General features: G+C 35.7%; 1 protein-coding gene and 1 pseudogene across 1 annotated transcript in view; both read left to right on the forward strand.

Moving 5' to 3' along the window:
- Positions 1-24,626, forward strand: part of WDR63 (WD repeat domain 63) — a 69,359-nt gene that overhangs the window by 34,632 nt on the left and 10,101 nt on the right. The window contains exons 13-20 of the mRNA XM_023528130.1: positions 1,244-1,317; positions 4,288-4,432; positions 5,932-6,019; positions 12,415-12,545; positions 14,956-15,019; positions 20,557-20,687; positions 22,538-22,742; positions 23,953-24,048. Of these exons, the coding sequence (XP_023383898.1) occupies positions 1,244-1,317; positions 4,288-4,432; positions 5,932-6,019; positions 12,415-12,545; positions 14,956-15,019; positions 20,557-20,687; positions 22,538-22,742; positions 23,953-24,048 (934 nt within the window). The remainder of the gene's footprint in view (positions 1-1,243; positions 1,318-4,287; positions 4,433-5,931; positions 6,020-12,414; positions 12,546-14,955; positions 15,020-20,556; positions 20,688-22,537; positions 22,743-23,952; positions 24,049-24,626) is intronic.
- Positions 5,542-5,660, forward strand: LOC111736912 (annotated as a pseudogene).

Here is a 24,626-nt window from a genome sequence, read left to right on the forward strand (position 1 = left end):
TTTTTTCTGGATTGTAAATTTTTGAAAGATTTATTTTAAAGCCAATACATTTATATTTAAATTGTGCAATAACCATGAACTGGGCATTAAACAGTTGTGTCACTGTTACCAGACCAATACCTGAATTGGGAATGAGAGTAAGGCCAATGTTTCAAAGTCCATAGTTTAAAAAGCACTAAAACATGTAGGTGGTGTCAACATTAATATAATATAATAGAGAAAATGAGGGAGGTTTGATATGTAAAAATAGAGTGTAAATAATTTACACCCTTAGCCTTTACAGATTTAAAATGTACAATGTCAGCTATTTGGAGCAGGCCGCTCTGAAGATCTGCGACATATAGTCATATGTAACTTTGCCAAGGAAGCCTTGAATTGAGTGTGCTTTGAAGCTGGTAGACAAAAACCACTTGTTCAGTGAGTGAACCCAGCTGACTGCCCAGCATTTGCAATGCAATTTGGCTCTGGGATTCTATACTTGACTCACTAAGTCAGGTGCTGGCAAATTTGGAAACTGGTATGCTCCCCAAAGGTTTCACTCAAGGACACTAAAACTTTAGTATGTACTTTGAAGAATTAACAGGAGAGAATAGTTATGAAAGGTAATTAGCCTTTTGAGGTATTCAAATGGATTATGCAAAGCAACAATACTTTGAAAAGTTATAATGGACTAAAATAAATAGCCCAGGTATAGTTTCTGATATCTATAAAAGTTTAACATATGGGAATGGAAGTTATAACCCAAGAGAAGGAACTCCATTTCAACTCACACCATACACACAATTTAATTCAGGAGATTATAAATTTAAATAAAAATAACAAATCACAGGACAATTATAACAAATCAGATCAGAGTATCATGTTTCTGGAATGGGGATAATTTTCTAAACTAATTAATGTTGAAAGACATTCACATACACATCATCTATATATTATAAAACTATTAGAATCAATTCTTGAGTACACAGATAAGCATTCAGATTATAATTTCAGTATAGAAAGTTTACACATGCCAATTAAATCTATGTAAAAATGTTTCTGTGAAAAAAAAAAAGGCCTGGAAAAGATATATGGCAGAATTGTATTTTATTTTAAAACATATTTTCCAATTTCTGTGTTAGTGTTATGCTCTTTTAATAAAAGTTAAAATAAAAAAGAATATAAAAAATGTAAAAGCTATTAGAAAAAAGTCAGTACCATTCTAGGTACACAAAACTTACTTCTTGCATTTTTTAAAAAACAGATTAACAGAATGGGCTCCGTCTTTGAGAACAGAAGTGAGATATGCTGTCAACTTGTTACCTGTTCAGCAGATTGGTATGTCTTATCTTAAACATTACCTAATGTGTTTTCACATGATATATTCTTTTTTCTTAGATGCTTCTAAAATCATTTTATTCTTCTGTTCCTTAAATGAACTTTATTGTAGTAATTGGACCTAATATAACTAAAGGAAAGAATGTTGTAGATTGTTGCTGGTTAAAAAGATCTTTGCATAGATATAAATATGTTGTAAAAAAGAACTAACTTGATTTTGTGGTTGCTAGTGTTGTATAACATTATCCACAGTTATTCTGCTTCTTCACATTCTCATCTTTGTAAATTTACCATTTGTGTTGTTTATATTCACTTTAACTCACAACTATGAAGATCATAACATTTAATTTGAAAAGCTGCTTTTCAAAAGTTAAAGAGCTTTAGATTTTTATTGCATATTCATAAAAAGTGTTTTTATAAACAGTTTGGTAATATGCTGAAGAACATTTATTTTTAAAACTTGCATCTCCCAATTTATAGAACTAAAAATTCATAATGAAATAGGAAACATGAAGAGTAATAGTATTACCTAGCATCCAAATACTGACAAAACTTTACCATTCCAAATAGCTTTGACTCCAGTAGAAACAATGACACCTCAAGCCATAGACTCTGACAGCAGCAGAAGCAGCTGTGGAGTGACAGGTGAAGGCATAAGTGACATTAATATGGACAGGGGGTTGGGGAGACATGATTTATCCTGTGGGCATGTATTGGGTAAGATTCTGTGACTGCAAGCAACAGAAATTGACTGTGGCTAACTAAAAGAGACAAAATTAAATTTATTGGAAATACATTTATTGGACGTTTATGCCAATACTCTACTAGATGCTTTCATAGGTTAATTTTTTTTTATTCGCAACAACCCTGAAAAATACTTATAGATAGAGGAAATGAGGATCTGAAGGCAAAGACATTATCTACCTCTAGTTCACTATACATAGTGAGTTCTATGTACGATTATATCCTGCTGTAGCTACTAAGTAATAATGTTGCTGAATCAGGAGAAGAGGTGACTCAAGCCTCAGAAAGAGCCCTAGGGATTCAGGTAGCAGGAATAAGTGGCCAGCCCCTTGGAAATGAATGAATCGGTTCTCACTCTTGTGTCATTAGAGAGTCTGACTTCTGTTACATCCATCATTAACTAACCCCTTTGGCCAAGGAAGGAATAGCAGAGCGCCTTGAGTGACAGTTTCAGCCTGTCTGCATCCAAGAGGAAAGGAACATTTCTCTCCAAAACAATTAGAATGCTTTTGCCATTAAAAAAAAAAAAGAAGAAGAAAATAGGCAGGTGGTGGTGGGGAGCATTGCTACCCAGGCAAAAGCAGACATGGCACCTATAGGGCTATATGTAATATTACACAACAATGAAAACTGTATTATTTCATGGAGAAGTGCTTACTGTATAATACTGATTGTAAACAACAGAATGCAGAGCTCTACTGTTCTTCAGTACCCAAGGAAAACATTTAGGAGCATTGAACAGACTAAAAATATTACATGTTCTTTATGGAAGACACAGATCTTTGATTGTTGTTTGAAAATATTCTGGAGTATTTTAAAAATAGTTCCTTCAAAAGTTGTTGAAATAAAAAAAAAGATTTATGCATCTAGAAAAGCTGGCTTTTAGTTATCTAGAAAACTCATCCGTCCTAACCTTTATATTTTAACCATGCTAAAGGTCTTAGAATATAGAATAAGATAAAATAATGTTCCGTCAATTAAGAATGTGTGACTGATTTATAAGAAAATTTCAGGTGAAGATATATGTACTTAGCAAAAGCAATTCACAAATAATGCAACTTAATGGCATAAATGAGATTCAAGAAGAGCTATGTAATTTTAAAAACAGTTTTACATGAACTATAATTATATTTTTAAACAGATCTTATTACATCATTTGTAGTATTCTCCCAATGATTTGTTTTGACAACATAAAAATGATTAATATTTTTATTAATCTTAATAATTTCTTAATTTAAACCTCAAAATTTTATCAAATTAATTACTTAATTTTTATTTTAACTATGTATTCATTAAGATGATTATTAAATGATTAGTTAATTTACATAAATAAATGCAAGTTTTGTTACCCTTACTTTAGTTACCATCCATTTACCTAAATACACACATATCTAAATAATATCTTAAGTTTATTAAATCAGGTTACCCATAACTTCAGTGATAGAAATTATGGAATGAATATGGCATGTTTTTGTGTCTTTCATCATATGTTTTTATATAATTACTACAAAGACAATTTTATACTAAAGTACTGCACAAGTTTTATTATATATTTTTTTACCAAGTTTATTGCACTGAAAATAATACTCTGTATGAAAAAAATTTTATAAAGAATTTTCACATACATTATCTTATCTGATTTTTATGATCAACTTGTGAGGTTAGAGAAATAAGAGGAGAAATAACACATTGAATGCCTACTATGTAAAAAAGCACATTAAACCCAGCTCAACCTGTTCATGTGTTTTCACTCTATGTATATATGTATATATGTAAATGGGGAGTGACTGCTAATCTATTCAGGGTTTCTTTTGGAGGTGATGAAAATCTTCTAAAACTGTTTGTGTTGATGGTTGCACAACACTGTGAATATATTTAAAACCAATGAATTGTGAGCTTTAAATGTGTGAATTTTGGTGTATATGAGTTATATTTCAAAAAAGCTGTTATGTTAAAAAAAAGATTGCATCAATCTCCAAATTCAATTGTCAGATTTGATAATATTAGTCTCAAGACCAGCATAGTTATTAAATAACCTTGTGAACTGTATAATTTTCTAAAATACAAAATGCAGAATAATTTCATTTTATAAAAATTTTAGTTTCAGAGATATTAAAATATAGCCATGATCACATTGCTAATGTGTAGAAGTAAGAATAGTAGCCCTAACGCTTCATCTCTTATTTGTACTTAATAAAAAAATAAAATGTAAACTTTTTTTTAAAGCACAATATGTTTTTGGGATATCAGACCACAGAAAGCTTCAACTCCCCAACCAGTAGAGAAAAAGAAAGAAGAAAGTATTGAAATTCCTCTTGATATACCATCTACATTTTTGCATCTAGATCTCTCTTGGAAACCTCTCTCTAAGGTGAGTAACAGGATTTATTCCATCCTATTTGCTTACATACATAATTTATATTATAAATTACATATATAACTTATGTGCATAGACATACATACACCTTAAAAGTAGAGCAGCTAAAATTAACATAGGACTTTACAATTCATGTATCCGTTCATCCAATAAATTCCTTGATTGAGTTACTATGATGCCTGCTTACATCAAGCCAAAAATTATTGTGAACTTGAAATTAATATTCATTCCTGTATAAACAGGCCACAATCTACAAATAGTTTGCATGATAATTATTCAAATGCATATCAGTGGCTTGAAAATTGGTAGGCTCCTAGGTTAGCCTGAAAAAGCTGATTTTACCTCTACTGTAGCCATAATTCTGGATATTTTGCACATCAGTAGTAGGAAACAATATCGTAACACCTATGACCCAACAAAACTGAAAAGTAATTGAACAAGAAATTATTTGTTCTTACCTCGAATGGCAGAGCTTCAAGAAAAGCAATTTTAATTTAAGAAAAATATGGCCGTAGTGGGATGTGTGTAGAAAGTATGAATGAACTCTGATGTTGATGGCTCTCTTTTTTTGGAATGTCTAATTCTAATTCCCAACTTAATACTTATATTTTCCTTTGTTTTATAAGAATCACTAGAATTACATTATTATGTATTTGCTTCCAATAAAAGAGAAAGTATGGAGGGATGAGAATTTTCCTGAAATAACTGTGATTAGAAATTAGAGGATTAGAAATTTTCTGGGCTAAGATTCACTGAGTTGTAAATAGTTAAAACAAAACAAAACAAGCAAACAAAAACTCACCTGAGAATAAGTGTATAGCATATGGGCAAACATCCTGGTGGAGAAAAGTAGGGAGGGAGCCATGAGGGAAAAATGTCAAGTGCAACCATTTCCCATTCTAGTGCAGACCCAAGGCCCTTCTGGAACTCAAGAGGCACATATGTTCCCGAGGGGACCTGTAAGTGCCAAGTGGATGCAAAGTCTCTGCACATGTTTCTGGAGCTTCATTTAACTGAAAGAATTAGGAAACAGGGAAATGAGTCATTATTTTATATTAAAACCAATAAGAATGTGTTATGGAATAGAATACAAAATATTTTCAACCTATGGCCATGCCGCCCTGAACACACCGGATCTCGTCTGATCTCGGAGGCTAAGTAGGGTCGGGCCTGGTTAGTACTTGGATGGGAGACCACCTAGGAAGACTGGGTTCTGTGGGCATTAAAAAAAAAAAAAAAAATTTTTTCAGCATACATGAGATTTGCTTGGGGATTTTGGAAGTGAGTGCCCACACAAACTCCTTTCAGTAGCACAATTTTAAAAACTGTTGCTTAGGTGGTTTCCTTGGGGAAAAGCAACTAGAAATCTGAGGAAGAAAGGCAAAAGGGAGAATAACAGGGAGGTGGAAAACAGCAATCTGGGAACAGAAGGAGAAAACAAGAATAATTTAAAGATATATGGAAATAATCTCTCTTGTATATTCTCTCAAAAGATAAGGCTGTCTAAAGGTGAAACAAGTTTAGACCACTGCCCAATCAAGATAAGCCTGAGTGAAGACCACCTCCTTCACAAAGCACAAGGTAACGCCTTTGCTTATTAAAAAGGCATTTAATAGTTTAAGTGTTAATGGCTCATTATGTCTAGGGTTACTTGCTAGGATAGTGTAATTTTTAAAAAGAATACAGAAAATCAAATGCTCCAATGTGGAACTTTACAATGGCTATAATAGCTACAGCTAACACATTAAAACTGTCTACACACACAAAAAGATTTGACAGAATTCAGTTCAAATAGTTTCACAAACATTTACTGAGCACATTTATGTATTTTTGAAAACTTATTACATTAAAAAATTTTAATGAAGCCCACTTAATGAATGTATATATATGTGCTCAAAGAGTAATTCTAAAGAATGGAACATCTCTCAAGTCTAGTAAAAATAAATTATGAAGTACTAAGAAACAAAATTACCATTCTCAATCAGAATATGATAGAAAAATTAATATTTATATAGCACCATGATAAAACTGAGTAGAGAAAAAACAGTTGACTTTTAAATCTATCTCAACTCAACCTATATACCTTTGTTGAAGTAATTGAAGGATATACAAACAGCTATCAAAACTACTAAAATGAAGGTGCACATGAACATCCCACCTTGAGAACAACGCATAATGGAAATGTCTAAGAATCACCAGCGGCTATAGTATTTTCCAAACATTTACCTTATGAAAAGAGTTTCCATTTATAAAATTTTCAGTCTTCAGTTAAATGATGGGACATCTAAGAAAAACATATGATGTGTCCAATACCCAGCTTGGGCAAAACTTACTTTAAAGACTTGTATTTTGTAGATACAACCCAAGACCTCATGCTAAAAAAATGGAATCACTAAATTTTTATAAACATTTTCAAAGCAATATTAAAACATTGCATGTTTTATATATGGGCCTGTTTCATTCTGGAGAGAATCTAAGGTGAGTTCCCTCCTCCTCTGTTTGTATTCGATTATTGGTTACAATTAGTTGAATCCCAGCCAAGGCTCAGGTACTGTGCTAGCAGTACACGTGCTTTCACTCATTTAGCAGATATTTATGAAGTGCTTATTTTCTACTAGACCCTGGGGGTACAACAGGGAATTTTCATTATCATTTTACAATTAAGAAAACAAAAAAATGAGAGAAGTTAATGTAACTTGTAAAAAGATAACTTATTAAATGTCCTAATATTATTTTTTAACCTAATGAAAAGAGATGATCATGAGGATGTCACTGCTTTCATCCAGTTTATAGTAAAGATATCATTATATCTTTTAAACAACTTTATTGAGGTATAATGACATACAATAAAATGCACGTGTTAAAGTGTTCAATTTAATATGTTTTGACATATTAAAAACCCATGAAACCCTCACTATGATCAAGATAATGAACATATCCATCACTCCCAAAAGTTAACTCATATAGGGATTCCCTTCATAATCCCTCTGGCACCTCCTTCACTTTTACCCCCAAGCCACCGCTCATCTGCTTTCTGTCACTATATATCAGTTTGCATTTTCTAGAATTTTATACAGATCATACAATATGTACACTTTTTTTGGTCTGGCTTCTTTCAATCAGCGTAATTATTTGGGGATTCATCCATGTTGCTATGTGTATAAATAGTTCATTCTTTTTTATTCCAGAGGAGTATTTCAATGTGTAAATATACCATACATGTCTACCCATTCACTTGGTGAGGGACATTTGGATTGTTTTCAGCTTAAGGCTATTACAAATCAAGTTCCATGAATATTCATATACGGGTCTTTGTATGGACTTATGCTTTCATTTGTCTTGAGTAAATACCTAGGAATGGAAATGATTAGATCATATGGTAGGTGTATGTTTAACTTTTTAAGAAACTGCCAATGTTTTCCAAAATGGTTGTACCATTTACATTCCCACCAGCAGTATATGAAGGTTCCAGCTTTTCCACATCCTCACTAATGGTTGGTATGATTAGTCTTTTTAATTTAACCATTCTATAATGTATGAAGTGATATCTCATTTACTTTTACCTAATGACTAAAGGTGTTGAGCTTCACATTATTTTAGATATATAACTATTCAGGATTATAATATCCTCTTGATGAATCAGTAATATCCTTTACTCTGAAATCTACTTTGTCTAATATTACTATAGCTATCCAGCTTTCTCTTGACTAGTGTTAACATGGTATCTTTTTTTATCCTTTGACTTTTTACCTATTAGTGTCTTATACTTGACATGCATTTCTTGTGGGTCCTGCTTTGTTTTAGGCAAGAGAGCTTAAGTCCAGTATAATTGCTCCATCAGAGCTACAAGCAGAAGACTCTCAAAAGTGTGTTTTAAAAAATTTGTTATGAATTATGACTGTATCTTTTTTTAAAACAAGTGAATTTAACATTAATGTCTTCAAGTGAGTGTAATGCCTGTTGATCCTTTATTTCTTTACAAATATTAGACTAGTAGGCCATGTCTTTCTGAAGACTGCCTAAATATGGTTCCATTTCAGAAGATAAAGGCCTTTTTTTCCCCCTAAAAGACGTTCATAAAGCTAACTGTTGTCAGGAGTGTTACATAAAAATACTGCAATCCTTTAATTTTTTAAAGAATATTTTTACACTGTCATCTCCATATTTATATCTGTTTATCAAAAACATTTATTAAACCTCCTGCAAAGCGCCAAGATCTGAGGATATAACTGTGAATAAGACATGTCTCTCCTTTCACAGAGTTTACATTCTCGTGGGATAGACACTAAAACACGTAACAAGTATATACCTATATCTACTTAAGGAAGGGCCTATTTAAAAGAACCTAAAACATACCTCAAATGTCATCAAACAGGAATACTCATCAAATGAATGTTCTCTTTCCATACAAAGTTATTTTTTGGATGTTTCTTAGAGAAAGGCATATTTGGCTAAATCAGTTCATAAGGGGAATGGACACATGGTTTTTGATTTATAGCTGAGACTCTAGTTGGCCACGTCCCCTTATGTGTGTCCAGTGGTCCACCTTGCAGACAATCTCACAGGTCCTGGAGAAAATTAAATTTTACTTGGTAACCCCATGGGCCTTGCAAACATATGCCTCTTATCTCCAAAGGCAGTTTCTGTGGGCACGTCCTGCCTCCTGTGTAGACAGCCCACTTTTGGGAGACTTATTCAAGATCTAACTATGGTATTTTGGTTCTCCTTCAGACACACTGCCAGCTCTCCACCTACCCTAGCCAGACTTGGACCTGTTAACTAGAATACACACATATGCCTTTTCATCACTTCTTGCTTATTGACCCTATACTGGTTCTTCTAAGACCGTGAATCAGCTATTGCAGGCTATTCTGCCACCCCATTCTCAAGTCCTCCAGAGGTCTCAGCATCAGTGTCTGGTACTCTGTTGCCATCTAGTGGCCACAGGCGCCTCACCTTTTGCCTGCCATTTTAAGGTCATAATAGTCAGTGCCCTTCTAGGTAGTAGTTACTTTAAGTTCTGTAATTATTCCAAAAAGGAAGACTTTGCTGTAAATGGTTTTGAAATTCCTCATTTGAAATTGCCTTCAGAGCTGCATCATCTTCTTCTAAGCAATGTAGTGTAATGGTTAAGAGTGTGGATTTTGGAGTCAATGGTTTGGATTTAGATACCAAGCCATGATTTACTATTTGACCAGGTCAAATGACTTTACCTCTCTATGACTTAAATTTTTGTTTGTTTGTTTGTTTGTTTGTTTGTTTAACCAGTTTGAAAAGAGAAAGGGGAAGATGGAGGGTGGTGATAAATAATAAAGATAACTACCTCATAGAGTACTGTGAGAGACTCTATGGACTCACGATAAATGTTAGCCACCAGGCGTGAGACCTTGGGCAAGTTACTTAACCTCTCTGAGCCTCAGTTGACTCATTCATTGTACTGTTTACCTGAAACTAATGTTTAACCATCTCAGGAGTTATTGTGAGGATTGAATGAAATGGTTCATGAGGAGCACACGGTTTAGTGCCTGGCATGTGGTAAGCCTTCAACAAATGTTAGCTGCTATTATTATCACTATCCCTGGTGATAGAAGATCCATGACCTATGGGATGATGTTGATTTAATAAATATCTGAGTTACTGCAGTCAAGTCCGAGTACATGGCAGTTGATAACATTTTTCTCTGGTCTCCTCCTCTTTGACTCTATTACATTAAACACTGTTGACTAAGCCTCTTTTCTTGAATTTGTGAATTTTCTGGTACTTCTTCAGTTTCTCTCCTCTGTGTTCTTTCCTGGCCCCATTTTACCTTGCTGCCGCCTAATCAATGGATGTACCCCAAACTCTAAGCTCATTACACTCTCCCTTTGGTTACATAGTCTACACTTATCACTGCAAAGACCACTCCACTAACTCTTTCCTTCTCCTGGGTTTGAACCTAATCTTTTCCCTCAAAGTCAGTATCTCCAGAACAGAATTGGAGTCACTCCTGACTCCTCTGGCTCCTCATGTCCAGTCTCTCACTCACAATAATTAAGTTTTCATTCACAATGCATTTCACATCTGCATTTTCCTTTATATTACTAGTAGTGACCCCTGGATCAGACTCTTGTGTTCCCTTGTCAAACCAGAGGGCTCCAAATTTTTCCATCTCGCACCCCATCAGGAAACCATTTTGAGCACATACTCCCAATGGACATGTATTTAGTTACAAATTATATACATGTTCTACTCTATTCACTTATTTATGTACCTTATTTAAAAAGAAAAAAAGACATTAAAATGAGAGTGAAGAATTTGAAATAAATACTTTAATAACTTTAATTTTATATATTAAATAGATATTAAATGCCTTTTGTTCTTGCTAAATGCATTATGAATATCTTTCAGTAAAAACAATGTGATCGAATGTGCCTAGTTATTTCTGAAATGTTAACTGACAGTTTGTAATACAGCTATTTAAAGATCTGGTTTCACGTTTGGCTTAACTCTGATACTTGTTTTTAAATGTTTTACCTAAGGGGAAAAGGGCCCCCTCAAAACATGTAGATCCCAAACAATGGAAGTGTTGGTAACTGTACCTACTAAATCATGATAATTATTTTTTACTTTTGTCCAGAATTATGCTAAAGATATTTTGAAATGAAACATATATTTTTAATATAGCTGAAGTCTCCTCCTATTTTAGTTTTCATTGAAATGTTTGCTGGCTGGTTTTTATGTTTGTTTATTTGTCTTCTCATGGATGATGTAACCCAGAGGCTGTATTGAGATATGGCGAGGAGGGTTTTGTGAGCATATATTTCTCTACCATTTTTCCCAGAAATTTCATATCACATTTCTTTCAAACTAATAAATGACCTTGGAAAATGTCCAAGATACAGCTTAAGAGAATGGAAAAGGAGGATATAGAAATAAAATACCCAATTAAAGAAATCTATATAGCCTCACAGAAAAGTAACTAGAGGAAAATATGCCAATATTTTAATAATATTTATCTCTGGGATTAAGATAATGAATAATTTTTGTATTTTTTTCATGCTTTTCTCTTTTTTCCAAAGCTTCAATAAATAACATTTATTAATTTTAGGTAATAAAGGCTTTCATTTTAAAACAAAACGACATCAGATAGTTTTAAAAAGAAGTTCCAGATGATGTTGAATTTCAGCCCCCAGATTAACTATGCCCTTACTATATAGCTATAATATAGTACAATCATTGATATTTATAAATAATAAATCTATTAATCAGAAAACAAATACTATTCCATATTGCGCTTATGACAAACATGTAATATATTTTAGATGGATTTATATTTTTAGAAGTCAAAGGCTAATTTTTATAGGCTGATTTTTTAACTGTTTGAAAAATTTCCATATGATGCCAACTGAATAAAAATGAATATAAATTATATAAATGTCTAACCATTGTACTGTTTACCTGAAACTAATATAAAACACACATACACATGAGATATCTTAGATAACACTATATTCTGATTAGAACAGCTGAAATAAAAAATAGTAAAAAAAATATGACATGAGTTTCTCATTAGAAAGTCTTATTGAGAATATCAAGGTGCTTTAACCCTGGAGATCTAGTTGGTGTCCAATTTTTACTGTAAATAATTGTGAAATGACATAAATATATAGAAGTGGTTTTCAGACTTGTGCCATGAAACCTTTTAGAGTCCCTGCAAAGTAGGCAGAGGGTCTCTTCCTTTTCCCCCAGGAAACACTTCAAAGAGCAGTGCAGCTTCTATCTGTTTTTACATGCATGGGGTCCTGCATAAGCTTTGGTTTGGAATAAAAGCATTCTACTGCTAAATTAGAAGTTTAAAAGCTTGGACTTATGCCCACCACACTGGGGGAAAGAATGGGGCAGATGTGTGTGGCAATGGAAAGAAAATATAAATTAACTATATTTTAAAAGATCTTTCACTGTAAATAGTGCTTCTTCTATCCCTACTCCCCCGCAAGACAAAGTGTTAGCTCAGAACAAAGTTGTAAAGGCAGAAGAGATGAACCCATACCACAACCTGGAGAGTGGGTTGGCCAATCTTCTCAAGCCAATAGAGGACTTCTGCACAAAGTTCTTTGTGGGAACAGAGGTGAGTTGGAATTATTTGCTTTTAAAATTAATATTTTTACTTATATTAAACTATATGATTATAACTCTTATTATACGTGTTTGCTTCATGAAAGCTTATAATATTTATACCATTTTCATATTTTAATATGCTTATTTGCACTTAAAATTTTTAACTTCGGTACCTCATAGAATCACATTTAAAATGTTCCTGAACAAATATGGAAAAATCTATAAAATTAGGCATGATTCTTTTTACTAATAATGTATTTATCAACCTGTAAGTATTTATTGAACACCTATATCATATGAAAGAAACCATGCTACATCTTAGAGATTTACCAGGAATATATACCATTTTTTTAGATCAGAAATGAAAAACTCACTCAATTCAAAAAGATAGATAACAACTAGAAATAATAACAATAATGGCTGCCATTTTTTAGTATCTATTATAATAACCAAACCGAGCTCACATTTATTGGACATTTTCTATGTAACAAGGTCTGTGCCAGATATTTTCTGAATTATATCTCAGTTCATCTTAATAATCCTATAAGGGTGATGTTATTATTCCCATTTTACAGATGAAGAAATGAGGCTCAGAACTTTATCTGACAGTCATACAGAGGCAGAGATGCCTGTTCACTCATGACTCTACTTCCCTGACACAAGGGGTTTTTCTCCCAGGCCGCACAACCATGGGAAGAACCATAGCTCAGTCTAATCAAATGCAGTTTGTACAATAGGATTAGTCAATTCCACCAGCCCTCGAGAATGCACTGCCTGACAGGCTCAGTGGTAGGCCCTGGATCAGAGATGAATCAACAGCACAGTCCCTGTCCTCAGGGTGCTCACTGCCTAGTGAAGGAGCAGATACATTGACTGTGAGCCACGCCTACAGCAGTCCAGAGGCCATAGGTACTGGACGAAGAGTTTGGGAAAGGTGACCTGTAAGCCGGCTGAACATTGGAAGTTAAGGAGGCAGGCACCTGAAAAATCAAGGCGAGAGTACAGTTTGCAGCAGAAATAACAGCCAGAACAATATTTTAAAGTTATGAAAATCCAAGATTTGTCTGGAGATAGTAGAATAGTTTGGTACAAGAGGGAAAGCTATGCCTAGGATGCTAGGTTCGGGTCCAACCAAAGGCCCGTTTTTTCCATGTTAGGTAATTTGAATTTCATTTAGTAAGCAATGGGGTACTACCGAATAGACATTAGTTTTATAATTTGGGCCTCACACCAAAGTTTTTAGATTTTTTTTTTTATTTCTGGAAAAATATATAACAAAATTTACTATTAGTCATTTCTAAGTATATAATTCAGTGGTATCAGAGACATTCGTATCACCATTTATCTCCAGAACTTTTTCATCATCTCAAACTGAAACTCTGTACCCATTAAAACAATAACTCATCATTTCCTCCTGCCCCAGCCCATGGCAACCACCATTCTACTTTCTGTCTTTATGAATTTGACTATTCTATCAAAAAAGTGATTTCATATAATATTTGTCTCTGTGCACACCAAAATTTTAACGCAGGAGAATGACACCTTTAGAAAGATAAATAACTGCAAAATCTTAAAAAATAAAGCATAACACTCTTTGCTTAAATTCTTCAGTGACGACTCAGGGAAACACTAGTAAAATCCAAACTCCTCACACCGTGGCCTGTAAGATTCTGCATAACTTGGCTCCTTCCTGTCTCTCCACCCCCATTTAACATCTCTGAGTCTCAGTTTTTGCATCTATAAAATGGCAGCATGGGACTAAATTTTTCTCTGAACCTCTCCAACCTCAATCTTTAACTGGTTCTGTTTGTCTTTCTCGTTTGTATAGCTATTTCTGCCTCTCCTTTACACCAGGTCCCTCAGCTTTCCCCTCTCTTTAAAATGCCTGTAAGTGGAACTGGAATATATATTATTTATTATGTTACTTAGATGGGACTTTATGCTTCCTGTTCTTGACTTTAAAAGGTAATGAGCACCATGTTATAAATTTATGTTCCCTCTTTCTCTCTTATTCCACAAACGTTTGTTAAGTTTTGACTTTGTAACATACTCAGAACTGAGTAAGTTGGACAAAATCCCTCTCCTGCTGGAAGTTTCTGTTCATAAGGACAATTTCCTGTTAACAATAAAATCTTTGGGAACCCAGCAGCTGGAACTTGTGGACATAGATTATCTCTGTAACGGCCTGTGTGCTCCATGTCACTGTGTGTAGATAAAAACTCAACAAACTCATTTTTTTGTTTAAGATAAAATCAAGTAATCATTTTGAACCTTTTCCCACCATTGTACCAAATTATCATTTGATTGAATTGACCCATTGCTTTGTATTTATCAGAATCAATCTTAGCACATGAACATGAGGGTTTTTTTTTATCTCTTAAGTGGCTATTTTACTCATCAGGAACCTGTAATATTTTTAGGAAGGTGAAGTGATATACACAGATTGGAAGATGGAAAGAGACCCTGACACGGGCCGATTGATGGGTAAGTTTCGATGATTGTTCCATTATTAATAAATTGTTCCTTTTTTACAAAGTACTGAGTAACTCTGGCCTTGCTAATGGAAGGGAGGGCACTGAGGTTCTTACTCTACATTTGTTACTCAAAGTGAGAGCCTCGGATGAGCAGCACAGCTGTCGACTGTGCTGAAATACAGAATGGTAGATCCTGCCCCAGGACTGCTGAATCTGAATACGAATTTTAATAAGATTCGCCAGGTGATTTGCTTTCACACTAAAACTTGAGGGAGCACGATTTAAAAATAACAATGCCGTTTCAATAATTCAACAACCTGGTAGCTCATCTATGTGGAAAATCTGAGTCAGAGTGACCTACCTTATAAGCTAAATTTATCGTGATCTTGAAGACGTCAGGACAGTATGAGAGCAGTGACTATAGGACCCTCCTTTGAGGCTGTGACTGGTGGTGTCTATGTTTTTTTCTGCTCCCAGGGCCTGGCTTTGGGCAGCTGAGAATAAGTATGAGAGTCACACCCAAGTGTGAGCAGGAATCAGAGTCAAGACTCGGGCTCCCCAACAAACAAATCTCCACCATCGAAGCCTTGGGGCTCGCTACAATTACAACTACTTACTTTAAAACTTTGGATTTTATCATGGCATAAAAATATATTGGAACCACATTTCAAAGTGTGGAATAACCATAAGCAAAGGAAGAGACAGCTCCTGGGACTGCTAGAACACCGTGGAGCAGTGAGGTGGGGCAGCCAGGCTAAGTCTACACAAGGGAATCTGGTCAATCCTAGGGAAGGTTGGGGCAATGGACACCTGAGTGACTAATGAGTTTGGAGGCCAGAGCTATGACTCACAGGGACCAGCTTCTGGAGCTCAGGTCTCCGCCTCAAACATTACTCCCTTCACTTCTATCTACTGAGTTGGGTTTCACAGACTAGAGTTTGCCATAGACCTGGGAAGGCTTGCTTTATCAGCATTGCCTCCAGGTAGCCATTTTAATCTGGAAACAAAACATTCCTACTTTTTGTACATAGTATGCCCTGACCGGAAACCCAAATGTGTGTTATAGATAAGACTGGGGCATTAAGAGAGGACTAGATGCGACCCAAGGAAGGGTCAAGTGCATGCAGAACTGAGAATTTTCCAATTTCCATTCATTCCCAATTTATGATTTAAAGTTGAATTTAAAATTATATATTGGATATAATGAAATTACATTCAACTACCTTTATGCTTATTCATGTTTCTATTTATTCAATAGTTTACAAATATTAATTGTGCATGTACTGCATGCCAGGCACTATGTAACATGTCAGTAGTCTCCGCAACACTTCTGGGACACAGCTTCATGCTAGGCCCTGGTTACACACAGATAGACACTGATTCCTCCTGGTCCAGAGATTTTCTAAGAGCCTTACCTCCTCCTGCGGTTTCCTAAACTGCTTTTGAGGAGGCCTTGACAAATAGAGTTATTTTAAATGAATTTATTCTATTTATAGAATAATCAATGACAATAAACTTAAAAACCAAGAGCTCTATGTTTGAACCTCCTTGATGTTTTTTTGTTCTTTTCGTTCTTACTTTTGTTTATTCATCAAATCATTATTGATAACCTACTATGTGCCAGGCACTGGGGATATAAAGATGAACAAGATATTATCCTCCCCAGAGGAGTTCCATGATCTATTAGAAACGTCAAACACATAAACGAATGGTGGCTGATTCTCTTGGGCTGTTAAGAAAAGGCCCCACTGAAGAGAGATACAGTTGAGCTGGTCCTGAAAGATAGATTGTAATTTTCCAGATGGAGAAAGACATTTCAGGTAAAAAGAGTAACAAGTGCAAAAATATGGAAGCCAAAAAGGCCAGGGGACAATTATGAAACAGGGACATCTCATGGCCAAACCATAGCAATACAGAGGGCAACAGCAGCAGGAGAGGTGCCAGGAAGAACATTGGAGTCCAGGTGGCAAAGAGCCTTGAGTAAGAGTTTATTCTCGAGCCACTAGTAAATTCATCAGGGGCTGGATGAATTTATTGGTGAGACTTATAATGGAAGTATGATGACCAGCTGCAATAGCCTAGGTGAGAGATGGGGAGGACCGAGGTCTGGGCATGGTAATGGGTGTACAGCAGAGGAAATACAGGAGAGACTTAGAAGTCTACATGCCACTATTTTGTGACCAATGGGATGCTGGTTGTCAGAAAGAGGAGGAGTTGCTTTTAATTTCTTGGCATTTCATTCATTCAAAAAAAGGGAGGAGAGAGTAGCTTTTATCACCTACTTAAAGGAGACTTTAAAATCTTCATCATACTTAATTACTTAAAATAGTTTAAAATCATCAGTCAAGTATTTTGTAACACAGAAAGCCAAATGACACTGTTATTCTCATTGAATAATGGTTGAAGTTCAAAGAAAGTCAATGTGTCCACACTCCACATGTCCTTATTTTTACATTCTATGTATTGGTGGTGTTTTCCTTGGAAAGCATGGTGTCTTTCATAAACACCATGGAGATTTCCTGAGTAAAGATGAGGTAACCCGATCCCCCGTGATCTCTGGGAACCCCATGTTCTTATCTCAAATGTACAAAGCAAGGAGAATTTTCTCTTCTAAGATGAAACTTCTGAAAGACAGCTTACCTTGTGATTAAAAAATGTCAAATCAAAAAAATTACCAGATGGTCTAAGTGACAAGCCCAGAAATGCAGGCTGAATGATGACAGTTGACATAATGATATCATGTACTCTACTCACAAATTAACACCTGTCATGTGCCAGGCACTCTTCTAAGCACTTTCCATGAATTAACTCATTTAACCACACAGCAACTCTGTGGGGTAGCTACCCTAGGTCACACTGTCAGGATCTGAACTCAGGCAGTTGGCACTCTTAACTGTCACTATCCTGAATCCTGCATTAGATAATGACTCTGGAAATGACTTTTTTGTTTATCATGATTTGCCTATAACAACTTGGCCTGGGGGCTCTGGTGCTTCATTTAATAACTTAAGGACAACTTCATTCATTGATGAATGGCACTAAGGTCTTTTAAAGGACAAGTTATTATGAACTGAGAACATCTCACATTATTTTATTTTATTTTAAGATTTATTTACCAATTACAGTTGACATAACAATATTTCATTAATTTCAAGCATTCAACATAGTGATTAGACATTTATAGACCTTGCGAAGGAATCACCTTCTGATGTATTATTTTAGAGTACAAGTCTTGATGGTTCTCTATGTTGCCGTTACTGGGAATCATTACATTTCACAGAGGGCTTCCAGATTTCTGGACAGCTCTGGTCACCAGAATGATGTGAAATCTAGAAAAACCTTGCTAACCCTGAGGGCAAAACCAGACTCTGAGAGATGGGAGCAGTGGCAAGAAGAAAGCTATCAGTTTTCAGGGGTCTCCTGCCTTAGCAGGAATTTCCAGATCACTTCAAGGTAAACTGAAAAGCATGTCTTCCGTGCTCTCTTCAAGATGGGAAGAGAAAAAAAATTTAAACAAAAAGAGTGCCATTTAAAATTTTAATTTATTTATACTTCGTAACCTTTTTTCTAAGTAATTTTTAAATTGTAGTAAGACATACATAAACATGGAATTTATCATTTTAACCATTTTAAGTTCAGTAGCATTTAGTACATTCATGTTTTTATGTAATCAATCTCCAGAACACTTTTTATTTTGTAATCTGAAAATCTATACCCATTAAAATATAAGTCCCCAATTCCTTCGCCCCTCAGGCCTTGGCAACCACCATTGTATTTTCTGTCTCTATGAATGTGACTCATATAAGTGAGTAGGTATCTCATACATAAGTGGAATCAGACAGTGCCTTATTTCCCTTAGCATTCTATCCTCAAAGTTCATCCATATTGTAGTATATATTAGTATTTTCTTCCTTTTGAAGAATAAATAACATTTTATTATATGTACACACCACATTTTTATACCATCCACCATCTACCGATGGACACTTGGGTTGCTTCCATGTTTTGGCTATTGCAAATAATGTTGCTATGAACATAGGTGGATGAATATCTCTTTGAAACTCTGCTTTATGAGCTTCTGCAAGATTTAGTAGCTCTTTTTTTCTGATTCGTGTCCCATTGGTGTTCCGAGAAAAAAAAAATCTAGCCCTCACATAACATTAATACGATGAGATTCACAATAAGTTCATGGATTTAGTATAAAGTAGCCAAACACCATAGTTTGGTCTAGCCAGGCATATATTTTTATAGCCATTCCTGGGGCTGGCGGATGTGGGCAGCAAAGAGTGAGGAGCATCCAGCTCTGCAGACAGGCTTAGGGGAGAGGTAACCCAAGCAATGGCACATATATAGATCAGGGAAGCAGAAGGCCCCTGGGGCCTAGGACAGAGACTACAGGGAAGTCTTGATCTGCAAGTCCAAACCTGCTTCTCCTCCAGACTTCCCAGCTGCCATAAGTGGAAAGTTCATGGAACTAGTTGCCTTTACCAGAGACCTGGCTGTCACTCTCAGTACTTCATCTCTCCCACCCCTCCTATTCAAGTGGTCTCCAAGCCCTGTCAATTCTAGCTCACAAACATGTCTTGATTATCCACTCTTCTCCATTGCACCTTCATCCAAGCCACCATCTCCTCTCATGGGAACTACCACAACAGCCTCCGATGGTGTTCCGCCTTTGCTTTTACCTGCCACTAATCCATTCTCCTATGGCAGCCAGATCATCTTTTGGAAATGTCAATCAGATAGTCTTCTAGGCCTAAAGCACTCATGAGAACACATCGCTCTTGGAATATAACCTAAACTCCTTTCCTACAGGGCCCTGCATGGTCTTGACACTCCTGATCCCTACTTGTTTTACCCGTCCCACATTGGGATTACCAGACTCAGTATTACTGCCCTCTCCAAATTTATAGACGCTCAACACTTCTTTCCTCAGGACTTCGGTGTGTGTTGCTCCCTCAGCCTGGCGTGCCCCTCCACACCGAAATCTTCCCAAGTCAAGCTGCTACTTGGGCATAAATGACTCATCTTCAGGGAAGACTTTTCTAAGCATTCAGTCTAAACTATGAATGTCCCTTGTTATTCTTTCTCGTAATATTTTTTTCTTTCATAACATGTTTCACATGTTTTAATTCTGTACCTTGGGATTTGTTTATTGAGTATGTATCTGTCTTTCCCAATAGACTGTGAGCTAGCTCCATTCATGTTTATTTATTAACCATTGTTTACCCAGCCATCCACAGTACCTGGTACATATATGGGTAATTCACAAATACTTGTTGACTAATGAATGAATTAATAAATGAGTAAGAACACGAGGTGTTCCTCTGAGCCTGAAAAGTGGCCTTGATGGGGAATTCTCTGGACTTGCCATAGAAAGAGGAGGAGCTATTCCTGGACAGATTCATTCTGTCCACTAACCTCTGGTTCTTTACTCTTGGACCTCATTAATCAGGACCTGTCTGTCCATCGGAGGACACTCCACTCTTCATTGCAGAAATATAGACGATGTTATTAAAGATGAAATGGCCTTTTCCACTCCAACAGCAAAGAAGCCGGTGAACCTCTACACTGTCCATGATGGTGCCGTCCATACTGTTCAGAGGTCACCATTTTACAACGACATTATCCTCACCATTGGGGGATGGAACGTGGCCATCTGGAAAGAAGGTATCATGGTAAGTTGCTTGTAAAATGAAGGAATGGGTGTGTGGTCCTTTGTTATTGAGAAAGACAATAGAAACAACAGACTATCCTGACATAACAGTGCCTTTGGGACACTTTTTAGAGAAATTGAAACAGATGGTCTTGGCTCCAGCTTGTCAGCAGAACTGCCGCAAGCCCTTTGAAAACCTAACCATTTGTTTTTCTTTCCTGAGGGAAGGAAACATTTACGAGTCTCTTGTTCTCTGGAAGCTAACAGTTTTTTCTCTGAAATACATTGTGGTCAGTGGACTGGATTTGCATTTTTCCTCCCCTTAAAATACAAGACGGGATGCTAAAGATGGATGCTCGTTACTGTATGAAGTGTAAGGAGAAACACCAGGTCTGTCCTTTTTGCTTCTACACCAAGACTATGTCAGCAGGTTCAGAAAGTGGGAGTAAAAAAGCTCAAGTGTCCATCACCAGGGAGACCAGAGACGTGCATGGGTCAAAGTGAGGCGGTGCTAAGAAAATCTGGTGGTCAGGATTAGGAGAGGGTCTGGATCCAGACTGATAGAAGCTAAACTGTCAAAAACTAGAAAGACTGAGAAAATTCAGTGAAGCAAGGGTGTGGGGAAATTAATATGATACATCCCTTTGATGAGCAAATTAAGATTATCAAAATCTGAAATATATATCTATATATTTCACGGCCATAATATATATATTCTTTGAATAAATAATATATGTAATATATATTTTTATTTACATAAAAAAATTTATAATTATTATATTTTTGACCTAACATTTTCACTTCTGGAACGCAAACTAACACAAATCTCCAAAGAAAAGTTTGTGTGAATGTATGTACGAGATTTTTATTGAAAAAAATTGAAAACTGTGTAAGTGCCTATCCACAAAAGGACTTCTACTTTATACCAATGTACTTCTGTATATTTATTTATTTATTTATTTTTACGATGAGCAAGTATTAGTTTTGTAATTAGAGAAAAAGAAAAAGGAAATATAGGCAAGATTGTCCAAAAACTACTCAGAGGTCAGGAACCTGGTTATCCACAGAAACTGAAGGATCTGGACAAAGTGGGCAAGAACAGGTTTGGAGTCACACCTCCAACAGGTCCATGAGTCGAAGACATTCTTTGTTCCCTACGGAAAGGTTCTTATGCATGTATCAGAGGACAGAGAGACGGTTCGGCAGTTTAGTTTAGTCCTTACAGATGTGAACAGACATATGCCTGTACTTGGTTGCCAGGTGGAGAATGACAGTGGGGAGAAAGCACATTCTGATCTTCTATCTCTATGAAAACCTCCCAAGGAAGGCAAATTACCCCATGGTAGAGAAAAGACAAGGTGATCTTATGATGCTTTGCTGGTCTGAAATCACTTCCAAATATTATTTGTAAGCCATTGGATGCAGCTCACAGCTTGAATTGACTTTTTATTTCTTTTTCCTGACTATTGGAGTTGTCTACATTAGAAGCAGACATCTGACAGCAAAACAAAGGTATAAGCAAAATTTCCTTATAATGTTTAATTACCTAATGTACACCAATCTCCAGAGAAATAGCAATGGACTTCAGTAGCAGTTGGGTTATTAGAACCAGCAACAGCTCAATCGACAGGTTTGATTTCCAAAAAAAAAAAAAAATTAAATAAGAAAATAAAGATATTATAAAAACATACAGGAAAGAGAAGAGCTGACATTATATAAAAATCCTACAAGAAAAAGAAATAAGACTTCTGAGTGGGCATCATTTTGCTGTTACATGATCATAGCCATCTGAGTTGTACTTAAAATCACTGTGAATATCCCTTCAATAAAAACGAAAGCTTTTAATTTGTCTTTTTAAAAATTTGTTTAAAGACTGGACCCCTCCTCCAGTCGTCTTGTGCACCAAGAAAGTACACCTCGGGACACTGGTCCCTGACAAGGCCTGGTGTCTTCTACGTTGGCCGAGAAGATGGATACATCGATATCTGGGACCTTCTGGAGAAAACCCACGAACCAGCCCACTCACAAAACATCTGTATAACTATGATCACCTACATCAAACCCTGGACCTTTTCTGGTATGTTAATTCTGATCAAATGTGCTAAGTCATTTTGCATTTTTTTTGTGTAACTCGGGAAAATCGTGACATTCATCTGGAAAGCCTCCGGTGCTGTTTCTCAGGGTTTTTTCTTCCCTTCCTTTTTCTTTCTTTCTCCTCCTCCATTTCCTTCTCCTTCTTCTTCTTCTCTCTTGCACTCATATCTTGGATACAGCCTGAGCTTCTCTCAGTAACTTCTTCATGAACAATTATTTCTGAGACATATTTAGCATGCCAAGCAGAGGCTGATTTTGAACCACGCAATGAAAAGCATCCTTCTCATCTTCTAATAATTTATTTCCTTTGTCTTAATTTCTCTGTTTTAACCAAGTACTACTTTCAATGTAAATCCAACATACTTGCCTCTTTTAAAAGAAATTTCTCTTTGTTTCCAAGGGTGTTCAGGCATAAAATTGTCTTTCTATCCATTTCTCTCTCAGAAATGTTACATGTAGAAATTCAGGTTTCAGAACCTCCAGAGTGTCAAAGTATGGCTACTGCTTTAGTTGTATCAACAAAGTGTGTTTTGCTACAAAATATTGCTTTTGTATACCTACAGGGATTATGAGTCCAGAATTTAGGAATTTCAACCAGATCTTCTGAAAATAAGAAGAAATAAAAACACATGATGAGTTAGAAAACGAAAATTCTCAAATACATTTGTATTTTCTATCCATTTTAAATGCTCAAAGGAAACAATTCGTTTTTATAAAAAAAACTAGTTCTGGCTGTGTCTTTGAAATTCATCTCTATAATGGTATTCTTTAGCCCTGACTATGTTTTTGGTAAAAACTGGCCTCATGATTATTCTTCAAAAATCTTTCCATGTGTTGTCCCCTGCTTTCTTCTCAAGAAAAGCACTGCTATAGAGCAAGTCAGTCTCAGCTAGGAGCCACATTCAGATACATACAAATACCAAGAAAACAAGATTTGAGATGGGCAGAGTGGCTGACAAATGCTCAGGGTCTCAGCTTTCATTTCATCAAATGGAAAAAATGACTTTTACACGTTAGTAAAAAATGACTTTTACACTGTAGTCATAAATGCCTGATGAAGATGCCAAGATCGTTGTAACTACAGGAGAGCCTTTGGGTGACCACAAAACAAAACCAGATTCCATGTTTAACCTCTAAGATGGCTTTTTGATTACTGAGTTGTTTGTTTTCCCCCCATTTTTTAAATCTTTCAGCTAAACAGCAATTTATGGCCGTAGCCGATTATTATGGAACACTGCATATATTAGAAATCCCTTGGACATTAAGTCACCCTTCTGGCAATGAGGTCAGTAACTTTTGGCTTTGAGGATTTATGTGACTGAATATAGCTGTGACATGTTTTAAAAGTGTGCTCAGAAATAACAGCATTTTTGCTCTGTAAGAGAATAAAAGAATCATATGGTCAAAACAGAGAAATTAAGACAAAACTAAGACAAATATTTCTGTTTTATGAGTTAAATAATTGATGCTAGCAAAAAACAAACATGCAATGAGAAGGAGGCCAAATAAATAAAACCCAGATTCAGAAAAGAATTGATTTGGGAGATTGTAATCACAAGATGTTATTTTCAGATGTTAACCCAAGGGCGGGACCCTTATTTCAGTGATGCCCTGCCCACAGGGCACAGTTGACATTCCTATGCATCTTTCTGTTGCCCATCACCACCCCATCCTCCCCTACTCGGTGCATGACAAGCAGCATGTCTGAAAGTGGCAATATTCTGCCTCACCATACCCACTACCCAAGGGTTTCAAACAATGTGAATAAGGAGGTTATAAAAAGATCAATAAATATGTATACACCCAACGTTAAATACATAGATTGCAATCTGTTACAAGTCCCAACAACATCAGCCTGGTTACTATA

This window comes from Pteropus vampyrus, unplaced genomic scaffold (assembly GCF_000151845.1).
Source record: "Pteropus vampyrus isolate Shadow unplaced genomic scaffold, Pvam_2.0 Scaffold22, whole genome shotgun sequence".
NCBI classification, from domain to species: Eukaryota; Metazoa; Chordata; class Mammalia; order Chiroptera; family Pteropodidae; genus Pteropus; species Pteropus vampyrus.